The 12305-nt window shown below is 38.1% G+C and overlaps 1 protein-coding gene across 2 annotated transcripts in view; it reads right to left on the bottom strand.

Moving 5' to 3' along the window:
* Window positions 1-12305, bottom strand: part of LOC111325231 (uncharacterized) — a 26515-nt gene extending 14210 nt beyond the window's left edge. Inside the window, exons 1-7 of one of the 2 annotated variants that reach the window (XM_088730788.1) lie at window positions 11461-12305; window positions 11159-11298; window positions 10937-10975; window positions 6548-6625; window positions 5213-5318; window positions 4654-4827; window positions 4148-4326 (exon numbers count right to left, since the gene is read on the bottom strand). In XM_088730788.1, the coding sequence (XP_088586914.1) occupies window positions 4148-4326; window positions 4654-4827; window positions 5213-5318; window positions 6548-6625; window positions 10937-10975; window positions 11159-11176 (594 nt within the window). In that variant the 5' untranslated portion in view covers window positions 11177-11298; window positions 11461-12305. The remainder of the gene's footprint in view (window positions 1-4147; window positions 4327-4653; window positions 4828-5212; window positions 5319-6547; window positions 6626-10936; window positions 10976-11158; window positions 11299-11460) is intronic. The other variant, XM_088730789.1, reaches the window with a different exon arrangement.

Genomic DNA, 12305 nt, shown 5'->3' with positions numbered 1-12305 from the left:
GAGGGAACCTTAATTGATTGACTTGTTTTCAGAACCGTTGAAGTTGGAAGGTTCAATGGCCCACAATGAAGAGCTATTTAAGTGTGGAATCTGGTCTAAGGCTCTTCGAGTTGACGATGGTAACCTTACAGTGAAGGGAAAGGTGTATTTTAAAACGGGTTCGTTACATTTTACTTTTCGTGAATATCGTTATGAGTATGTGGTACTTTCATACCCTTTTGAAAATGGACACTATTGTATTTGTTTTAGTGCATTATAATCAATGTGCGAAAAGATGGCAACCATCTCTGAAAGGTTCCAAGAGCATAGACAGCTTTTTTAGTTTATCTTCAACTAGTGAACAGCGAGATGATGCAGATTTCGTGATTGCTACTGAGCAAATGGAAGACTTTGAAGGAGCTGATAACGTCATTTCAGATTGCCGAAGAAATTAGGGAGTAGCTCTTTAGTAGTGTGGAGGCGCGGTGGCCTCATGGTTAGTACGCTCGACTCCGGATCGAGTGGTCCGGGTTCGTGCCCCGGCCGGGACATTGTGTTGTGTTCTTAGGCAAGACACTTTACTCTCACAGTGCCTCTCTTCACCCAGGTGTATAAATGGGTACCGGCAATTTAATGCTGGGGGTAACCCTGCGATGGACTAGCATCCCATCCAGGGGGGAGTAGAAATACTCCTAGTCGCTTCATGCTACAGAAACCGGAGTTAAGCACCGGCCTAATGGGCCACTAGGCTCGTAAACAGACTTTACCTTTACCTCTTTAGTAGTAGGTACTCCAAGTATTCCCCTGACATGATCCAGCCATTCAGTCAGATTTAAACACTAGATGGGCGAAATCATTTTTATCAGTGAAGATTGCAAACTCCCGATAATCTGACTCCAGCTATGTCTTTCCATGGAAGTGAGGGGATAGACGCAGAATTGGATGGTGAATATAACCTGGACGCCGACAGTCGAATATCAAACGAGGAAGGGAAGTCACCCTTACCTTCCACCCATCATGAAGAGTCTGAACACGTAATAGACGAGAAATCTGAGGGGTCATCGGACATAGGCAGTAGTGGAAAGGAGGACCCTGAGGAATTGACTGGCTTTAATCTGCAAGTGAAATTGTCTAAATTTAGGTTTATTTGGATTTTTTCAATGAAATTTTCTGTCCTCGAACTTTGTCGTGAGAATTCGATCGCCATATTTGAAAGTCTCAGCATGTTCTGTCATTTAAATAGTGAGAATGATTCAATTAAAATTGAAGCAGGGGTCAAATGCTTCATTTTCGCGTTTCATCGTTCCAAACGAAATACAATGTCCAACAAAAGCGGCTGGCTCAAAACTTATAAACTTCAAACTTACTTTCCTATGACTAAAATCAACGTGTACATTTTTTCGGTATTTTCAGGAGAGTGGAAAATGCACATCTCGTCGCAATAAAGCTAAACAATCTCCTCAAAGAAGGAAGGATCCCATGTGATTGCCTGTACTACAAATTTGTTGACAACACAACATCGTTTGCCTCAGTCAATCCACACTTAGCTTCAAACTTCGCATGGGACAGGGATGTATGTGAGTTTTATGATACCATTAGGTACTTAGGAGGAACTAGAACTCGTAACTTTATCAGAGGCCCTGGTTTTGTAGGTACTGTAAGAGGCAGAGCAGAAGAGTTTCGTACATTTTCTGATTTTAACCTACGCGATCCATCAAGCAACTTTTCGAAGCGTTCATTTCTACACCGGATATACAACAGACAGTGGTGTAATAAAGCCCCACCTGCTATCTCTGTACTCATTTGTCTTCAACTCAGCTGCTGGTCTACCACCCGTTATCTCAACCGATATAGTTAAAGTAACTCCAGTGTGTTAGGCCATAGATGGTACTGCATTGAAACCTGGCCTCGAGTTCGATCGACGACAAAAGAAGGTCATCGGACCAGTGAATCCTTTAGAGCCGAAAATTTTGGCCAACAGCACAATTCCAGAACCACAATAGATAAAGGACAAACTAATAACTAGCGCTGAAGTAATTTATGCCACGACCCTAGACAACAGTACCTCAATTCCCGTTTTAGTTTGGTATCGACCGAAGTCTGCCTCTGGCGAGGAAATGTTACAGTCCATTCAGAACTCTGTCAAGACAATACAAATATGCGAACGATGCTTAAAGCAAATAAATGCAGCAAATCACATTGTGTCATACGAAGTATCCCCACGTTTAAGTAGCTGTAATGACTGTTTAGCCACTAAGTCTGTGTTGGCGAATTGCATGGAAAAGGTCCACACCTCTCACATACCTTCTTTTAACACCTATCTCGCAGAGGGCTTAAAGTGCAACAGATTCCTTGTTATGGCTGCTGTAACTGATTACAAGGAATGCAATAAGAAAGGCTAGTTAGTAATGATTTCTAGTGCGAAGAATGAGACCTTGCCTGCAGAACTGTCCCTTGTTGTTGCCTTACGAGATGTGGTTCACCTTGGACAGAGTCTTAACTGCAGCTGGGCCAACTGGTTCATTGACCTCGAAGGCGCAAGAAGTAACCTCGTGACTTTGGTTTGATTACCAAGGAAACGTTGAAGAGAGTAACAAAATGGGCAACCAAGTATTTTAATCATGAAAAACCCAACTATCCTGTCCCTCAGACCAGAGCAGAGTTTGCAAATGTAAACTTTACGCGACCTCTACCTTCACTAGATATCGACCCCGAGATTGAAAGTGCTATGAAAGAATTTGTGGAGAAGTATCGTCCCTTGAGGCAAAGGACAGTTCGGGAGGAGACTACCAAGGACAGGACAAGGGCTTTACCACCGGTCGTCTACACGAAGCAACAAGTTTCCACCAAAGTGGATTTGTTGGCGGGACTAGGTAATTTTAATTTTGTAATGTTAACTCTGGAAATCAGTCAGTAGGGCTCAGCAGCGACAAAAGAGCCGTTCAAGCTACTTCGGAAGGTGGGAATGTGACACTAATATCCCATTTGTTGACGACTGTATCATTGAAGTGGCAGTTGCTGAGGTGCGAACGCATGCAGAGGAATATGACAGGGACTCAGAAAACGACTTTCTGATCGAGAGGATGAAAAATATTACCCCAGTTGCGGTTTCTAGATCCGGGCGACCAGTTCGCACCTATTTCCGCTTGGATTTCTGAGGGAAGCTTTCTCTAATAACCTTATTGAAAAGTAGACAAAATAACGTTCCTTTCCAATCATTTCATAGGAGCCAATCGCAGTCGAAGCATTGTAAAACGAAACATAAAACCAGTAAATTGTGCTAGAGGACTCTTAACAAATTTGTTTTCTTTCTGATGATCTTCTTTCCAACATTTTGACCCGCTAAGTGGTTGCAAAGGAATGTTGCGCAAGGAAAAACAGAAGTTTCCGTGAAGAAGAGTCGCAGAACTGAGAAAAAGCAGTTCTTCTTGTATCAATTTTCGACTTAATTTTCGAGTTTACGCTTTATGTGTCTTTCCAGTCAAAAATATAGGGGCGGAAGTAATAATTAACTTGCCAAGTTAATTATTAACAGTCATTTAACTAACAACTGACAAATGGCCAAAAATTTCAGTAACTGACAACTGATAAATGGCCGAAATTTTAAATGAAAAATGACATCTGTACCCTCCCATCCAGACCCTCAATTAAGGTTGCGATATAATGAAGAAAATGATCCCAACTATGGATGCTTTTGAATGTTAAACAAATTCTCCTTGTTTGTACTTTGTAGAGAAAACATTAGGAAGAATATGAATACCAATGATGCGTACAGGCTGAGAGAAAAAAAAAACTTTGATCACCTCTTCAGAATCGAAATGATTCCCGATTGGGTAGAAAAAAAGTTTTGTTTACCCATTATTTGTTTTATTTCTGCGTAATTTTTTTTTCTCTCATTCTTTCCTGTAGATGTTGCTGTTGAAATACTCGCTGGCTATTTTTATTTATACTGCTTTGTAGAGTGAAAAGATTTCTTTAACTTTTGTGTCTGATTATCTGTCAAAAAATGGTGATCAGCAGATGGCTTCGAAAACATTTTTCATATGATACTTTAAAGTATTTAAAATTACTGATCTACAAAGTATCTAAGCAGGACTGCACCATTAGACATTCTATGCCCACGGCTGGCTTCTCTGATAGTGTATTATACTTGCAAAGTGTTACTTACATCTCTAGCCAAAAATCTTGAGGCCTTCTCTTGTGCTTCATCAATAATTTTGAGTTGTTTATCCACAAGTTTGTTCATTACTTCCAATCCCTTATCAACAACAGCCTCCTGTATCTTAGGATTCTTTAAAACTGTGGCTGCTAAAGCAGGTAGAGCTCGTTTAGAACCCGCGGATGTCCCTTTTAAGTAAGAAGAAAACCTACAATAGTTAGAACTTAAACAAGTTATGCGTCAATCTTCTTTGCCAATCGTTTGCCTCCTTGAGTCAGTTCTAAGATTTCAACTTTTGGTAAATTGAACATTCGAATGGAAATTTCAGCGAAATACGTCATGAGACTTGTCAGACAACATCCTTGCCACCATTTGTTTCTTAAATATTGACATTCTTTCGTCGAGCTTTTCTTATGAACGCGTGTTTGTTCATTACGTTTTTTTTATCTTTATGTATAATTTTATAAACATGTATATGGTAATTTTATGTTCATAGTTAAGTAGAGAGACCATACCTTGTTTTTTAGACCCACCGGAAGATTTTCCGTCATCTTGGATTCTATTGTTCTCAGAGGATATTACTTGGAATTCATCGTATTCTTCCCTGGGCTTATCAGCGTTGCTCTCTTCCGCCGACTCGGTTAAATTTCTTTCGTTATTTTTCAGTAACCCATGCTCAAATGCCTCACCTTTGGAAGATAACGTAGCTCATTAGACCTGATAAAAACGACTTTTTTTGCAAATCATCAACAGGAATTCTTTCGAACTTTCTGGTGAAGACTCTTTTTTTGTAAGAGATGATGAACAGCACATCACTACTTCTTTTTAAACGGACTCAGTTTTCAAACAGGAGATCCATTTCACTCCGTGTAAAAAATGTTCTCATTAGTCTACCTCAAGGATATTCAAATGTAGAATTTGGATTCAAGAAGTCTTTTTGTTTTGTGCAAGAACTGTTTGGTAAGATTTTTGAAGAAGTCAGCCCGGATCGGTCGTTTAAAGTAGTTTAGAGTTGAGGGTCTTTGTCATTCCTGTTTGTACCGTAATACAGAGACATTACATGGAATTACCTACCAGCAACATGTTTGACTGTTGTGAACAAAGTTACAGCAGCTAGCAATAGAAAGCTCAGCTTGGAGGTTTCCATGGCGCGTCTTCTGTCCACAGCTGCCGAACTTGGCTAAATGGTAATAAACATTTTTCAAAGTCATTATTGATTCTCAAAACCTTGACGGATTAATAGGAATCATTAGCGAGACGAGAAATGAGAAGTATCATGTTACTGAAAAGCATAGTTACATAAACATTATTTGGGAAAATATGAAGGGACTCGTTATTGTTGCTGTTATTTTTTTCTTTTTGTCGTTCTTGTTGTTTTCTTATATTAAAAAGGGAAAGCTTCACTTTACAAACTTAACTCATCGCGCATGGCCCTGAAAGCCAATAAACGCCAAACTTACTAAATGCAGGAAGCTATGAGGGTCTATGGAATTTGTAAACGAACTTTGAAATCAAGATTACTGTCGCATTTCTGCACATCTTTAAAGAACAGAAAAATGTTTTGGCTTCGCCTTAAACATAAGTAAGAGAAAGGTTCGCATGAAAAACTTCAGTTCTGGTAAAGGTTTCGCACAAAGAATTTACCACCTCGTCATACACAGCGTGTGTCAACAGGTGAAAGTTACCAATATTCATTGTTATTTTACCGTTCGTATAGTCCTTTTATCTTGAGGAAATCAGATCTCAGTAAAACCATTGACAAACAACCAGTCACCATCTTTAAAGTCAAAATTTTTGACGTATTTCGGAGCCAGGCAAAAAAAAAAATTGCTCTCTCCTAACGAATAGTTTGGAAAATTTAAGATTTAATAACGTCTTTAAATAGCTGCCAGACTATGCCTCACTGAACTAGAGAACTGGCGACTGACATTTTCTTGTCTAGCGCTTTAAATTGAAAAGAGCAGATTGAAAACCATTTTTCATTCAATTTTTAGTACTGAAAATAATTTTTAGCAGGTTTTATTCATAGAACTAGAATAGCTGCATAAACCTTGATTGAAAACAGTGAAACAACAAGACATGAATGGCTGATCAGTGATGAATGATTATTATATTGAAACTGCCTTTAATTGGTTTTACAAATGTTGTTCAGTAGATGCTTGTTACTGGATGCTGCTCTTTCCATTTTCCATCATGTTTAAAAAATTTGGCAGAAGACGTCATCATGATAACAATTTGAGACTCAAAGCTAAGAATCTAGATCATAATTCTTCAACAACATTATTGAGTCAAAATACAAATTACGAACGAACGTGACATAGGAACGTCCGAACTTGTTTTTATTTAGAAAAGAATTGATTGCTTTTTTTGTTTGGAAAGGTTTTCGTATCATGTTTAATTGATACTTACAGTTCCTCCAATCAACCCAAATGCTTCAGGGCACAATATGTAAGCGCAGTAGTAAAGATCGTGATCATCGCCTGAATGCTAACAAAGCAAAGACACTGGGTTAATTCCACTAAAAAACCTTGTTCAATCAGGTAACGCTGTAAATAATTAAATACGGGTTCATGAGGTTGAAATGGCTCGATGTCAGTTTTAGAGCGGTGATCATCACTTTGCGAACTTCATCTTTGTGGATTTAGTGCTATTTTTGTTTGGCTGCAACATACTGAGGAATGAAACCTTATAAACGTTCTAATTGTTGTTACAAGAGTGTCTACAAGTATGACAAACCAAAGACAACAAAATGACAAGTAAATACCGAGGAAATATTTAGAGAATATTCTCATTTCTTGGCAATACACACAGTCATCTATTCGATAACCCGTCGATATCGTTGACGGCCTAATGTAAATGCGGGTACTAATTTTCAAGGGAGATTCCCACCTAAAAATGTGACTTCGACCGACATTAGAAACTTAGGGTTTTACAAAACGTGCTTCGGCGGTTAGTATCATTTTCAGACTTTTAATGTTAGCAAACTATCTATTATGCATAAAGAAATATCCACTTTTGACGCGATAATATGCTTGTGTATGATATCTGTCTCAACAAGGCAGCAGCTTTACGCATGAGAAACTCGGGGAAAGCTGTGAGTTTTAAGGAACAGATAGTGTTCGAGAACAGCAAAACACTCTACCGAATTCTATCAAACTTTAAAGGAAAAATGTATGCACGCTGGAGGCAAAGTTTGAAGACGGAACTATCACCGAATACTTCCCTAACTTAGGCAAATTCGGTCACATGTCACATTTAAACCAATCGTTTATTAGCAAAGACATTTGTTGGATTACATGAAGACGAATATTTGTTCGCCCCTAGGGAATCTCTTCACTAGAATTTTGAAACAGTAGAGTGGAATGCAGTGGCTAGAAATGTGTAATCAGGGTGGCGTTTTGCTTGAGCTTTGCTGTGGATGCCTATTATACTTATTCTCCAGTGTGAATTTGGCGTAGACAGCTTTCGGAAGATCCCAGAAAATCCGGATAAAACTTTTTACTTAAACCAATTCTCGATGGTTTGAGTAAAAGGCTTTTACAATACAAGGTGTGCATGTATGCGTATTCCTATTAAGCAAATTGAGCTGATCACAAATGCTTTCCATTTTCCAGCTTTCTAAGCTTTTAAGGTGAGTCTTCAATGTTTAATCAGTTTTTATCTCATTATTGTCGCATATTTAATTTATTTCGCTTTTCACGAATATGAAATATTCGAGACAAAGTAAACCGGAAGTATCAGTCCACTGTTGTGTTAGACCGCTGATTAGCGGAACTGTGCCCTGAAAGTGACTAGCTTCTAGCCGTTATGAAATTGAAATTTGAAACGTGTCTGCAAATTTCGGAAGTCACTTGAAGGGATGGACCAGAAGGCCCTCCCTCCTTCTGAGACTGGGACCGAGTGTCATCGGAAAAAATCGGCAAAAACAAAATGGCGGATGAGTAAGCAATATCGGCGAAATGCTGGAAAAACAAAATCTCCAAAAAATCGATTGATACTCAATGTGATACTTAAGTGATCAAGATACTCGTTTATTGGGAGAAACGTAACCGATGTGTCGAGTATGCATTGTTTGATCGCGCGCATGTATACGTTTTGTCACTCTTATATTTGCTGTTGTATGTTATAGTTAAACTGGTGAAGTAAAGCAATTAAAAAATGAAACGCATGAGAAAGTTGTAGACTCTTCTGTATGTTGATACTTTCATGTTTATTTTCATATTTATCTATCACGCAGTTAGTGTGAACACTGAAATAACTGAGGTCTAGTCTGTTCATCTATCCTCTCAGGGGATGCACAAGGATACCTTTTGTTTATAGGGCCGAGAATTCAGCCCAGAGGATTAGAAGCTAGATAATTGCGTAATCCAGACACCCCAACTTAGTCAGTATTTAACCAGAAACGCGGGAAAATCGAATAGAATCGAATTTTTTTTTTTTTAAGATAATTTTTGCTCTACATTCTATCTCTAAGCCATGTCCTCTGGGACTTTTGGTTTGTGCCCGATGTACAATCAGCAGAAAAACTACTGCAAGAGCACGAATTAGAAACAACAACTAGCTTTGTTATGTATTACAACTACGGTGTTGGCAAAGGTAAGTGCAAGTTTGAGGTGCACTTCTGGTACTCTGGCTAGTACAAGGTAAAAAGGGTATGTTATACTTAAGGGTTGGGGTAGGGGTGGGCAAGGAAATATTGTTATACTGGGGAGGTGGGGGAAGCAAATACCTTCCAGCTGAGATATTCTAAAATTGGAAAGGTTGTTTTTAAATAGTAGAAATGAAATTTGTACTTTATCTTGTTGGGAAACAATGCAATATAAGGTATTACACCCCTCCCCCACCCCCAAATATTGCAAATATTGCAACACAAAGGGTGCACTTCTTAAAGAAAATCGAAGATTGGATTCTCAAATCCCAAAGATTCCGAAAATGGATTTTGCTTTGTTTCTTTACTTAAATAAATCAATCTAAGCAGATTCTTCAATTCCTTTGATGCACCATGATCTGAGAGATCTTGGATTAATCTGCTCAAGTAAAGAAACACAAAAATCCATTTTCGGATTCTTTCAGTTAAGAATCTAATCTCAGATTTTGTTAAAGAAACACGCCCTAAGAAAGCATTACAGCTGAGATTTTGTGGTTATCTTGGAGGGAGAAGGGATAGCACTCCCACAATTCAATACCCTACTCAAGACATTTGTAAATTAGTACACTTCTCCAAAATAATAAATGCATATTGAAATTCTCCGCTTTTAAAGAGGAAAATTAGTTTTATTTCAACACTGTACCCATATCCAGGGCAGAGTACCAAAAGCATGCCCTATTTTAGACCACTAGGGGCATAAGTATCTAAATCTTGATAACTGTCCATTAACAATCAGCCACCTAAATTAATAATAAATGATGAGCACTCTTTGCAGACCCACACAAAAAACTCAGAACTGTTACAGAGACCAAGTTAAGTAACATTTTAGTGTTCCTTTTATCCCTTTGACAGCAGAGTTGAAGGAAGAAAGCCTTAAGCAGAAAGTAAAACCACTTTTTTTTAACTAAGGGTTGTTCCATGCTTTAAAAAATGCACTGAAATGACTGACTGACTGATTGACTGAGTGATATGACTAACTGACTGACTGACTGACTGATCTATTTAGGCAGACAGCCAGACAGATTAACTGACTGACTGATTGGTTGAATACATGCATGCCTGCATGGCTATTCAACTTGTAATGCCTGTTTCATTCATTTCAGAGAATGTAGAAAATGAGAGGAAAAAAGGTATTTTTTGAAGATCCCAATACTCCAATGTCCCAACCAAGGATAACATATGATGGAGTTCCTTTTATCATCACTGGAAAGCATGTGTATGATTGCCATCAGGGCACAGACAGGCATGCAGCTGAAAAGCAACTGAGAAAAAATGCCAAGGTGACAAAGAAATACTTAACAGAAGTAGTTTCCTTTTTTTCCATTAAGTTTCTGCTTTGTCATCTTGTGAAAGTGAAACTATAATCTGCCACAATATTGTATGATCATTTTAATCCAAGAAAAATTAATGTACGTAGTACATTTCTATATTGCCTTTAAAGTAATAACTCTTTATATTTTCTACACTTTCCAGAGGGAAATATTTAGTCACAATATATTTAGAATTTCTCTTAAAACACTCTTCTCCATATTTATTTAATGCCCAGTCCCAAAAATTAATGGTCTTCACCAGTAAAGCAAGAAATGTTGTGTGTGATTCCAAATTGTTTTTCACACTCTCTGTACCAAAACAGCCACAAAATATTTTTAAAAGAGCATAGGGCCTTCTGATGTATGTTATACAGGAGCTAAATCAGATAGACCTTTTTCTCAGCACCAAAATATTTAATATGCTGTAAGTCTTCTCTTTAGTACAAACAACCATAACATTATTAAGGGACCTCTCAACTATACTGTAAAACAGATAAATCACATGGGCCTTTTTCTCTTAAACTAAAACATAGTTAGTAGAGGGGACTACTAACTATGACTAAAATAACTCCTAAGTTAATTAAGCTTAATTTAATCAGTTTAATTAAATCATTAATAAAAGGGTTCTCTGGTCTTGTTGCTACAAGGGATACAAATCAGATTAGAGGCCCTTTTTCTCAACACCAATTTGAAAGTAACACTGAAGTCTTAACCTTAAATTGACATGGCAGGCCATACAATTATTAAGGGCCCTCTGATCTATGTTACAGGGGAGATAAATCAGAGGGCCCTATTTTTCAAGGCAAAAGAAAAACACAAGCCAGAAAATCAACAACCCACCTTGCTGACATCACAATCAGGAAGCATCTTCCATATAATCTAGGAGGATAACCAAAATAACTTTGAAGTCTTGACCTTAACTTAACATGACAGGCCAAACAACTATCAAGGGCCCTCTGATCATGTTACAGGGGAGATAAATCAGAAGGCCCTATTAAGAAACCCTAAGCTAGAAATCTGAAGGCCCCAGAGAAACCCTAAGCTAAAAAATTAATAACCTACCTTGCATGTCTTTGCCATCAGTATGCATCTTCTATATAATCTAGGAGGATATTATGGGGCGTAAAGCACGCAAAAGTGCACAAGATTCAATTCATCCCACAAATTAAACACTAGCGACTAAATACAGGAATGGCTCCGACCTGTAATTGGATGATAAAAATAGTAAAAGTCTGTAAAAGTTAATAAGTTACATCTTAACTCCTTACATGTGAGTATTGTTTAACCGTGTGTCTCCAAGCGAAACAGGGAAATATCAATGCGACTGAAAACTCCGATGTGTCAAACAAGAGATGGTTACTTACATAACGAAGAGGAGACCTTCCCCGTTCAGCGATATTCCGGAGAGGACTAAGTCATCTGCTGACTCGTTCCACTACTAAACTAATTTAGTCAGTGCAGACTCAGTTCAGGTGGACGACTAGAAACTGGAGCCATTCCTGTATTTCACCGCTGGCAGCAGGAATGGCTCCGACTCATGCGTTTGTTAATTTTCTTTTTTTTTCTTTTTGGCAAAATCAATTTTAAACTGAAATAAAATCGAAAGAGGTTTTTATTTTAAAATTTCTTCTTAAGTTGAACATTACAATGCTTGTGAATGGAGGCCCCATAAATTAATACAAGGCCATGTGATGTCTAAAGTTTAATGAAGCAACTGCATGTCACGTTTCGAAAATCACGCAATGTTACGTGACGCTCCTACCGATATTTTTAATTTACAGTATGCTCTGCTAGAGAAATGTGGCTTGGCCGCAATCGAGGGAGTTTTCTTCGTGGAACATTGACTGGCAAGAGTACCACATCACCCCATACATTAATTATGCATTCAGACTAGTAGACGTTGTTTTTAAAGTTTTGTCGTGAAAGACAAAGAAGAGGAATGCATAATTAATGTATGGGGTTCTATGGTACTCTTTCCACATTGACTTTCTGGGAAAATTCTTCACATGAAAGGCAAATCCATTCATCGGGCTCCTCGTCTATTTTTGCACAACACCGAAAGGAAGTAAGTCGCGGATTACTTTAATTTCGCTTGGCAATTTTTAACAACTCTACCATACCTGAAAAAAGGAAATACTCACGTGCAAGGAGTTAAGATATAACTTATTAACTTTTACTATTTTTATCATCCAATTACAGGTCGGAATGG

The sequence above is a fragment of the Stylophora pistillata genome, chromosome 8 (genome assembly GCF_964205215.1).
Source record: "Stylophora pistillata chromosome 8, jaStyPist1.2, whole genome shotgun sequence".
Lineage (NCBI taxonomy): Eukaryota > Metazoa > Cnidaria > Anthozoa > Scleractinia > Pocilloporidae > Stylophora > Stylophora pistillata.
Note: the sequence above shows the minus strand (reverse complement) of the source record. Positions and strands in the feature narration are given on the sequence as shown.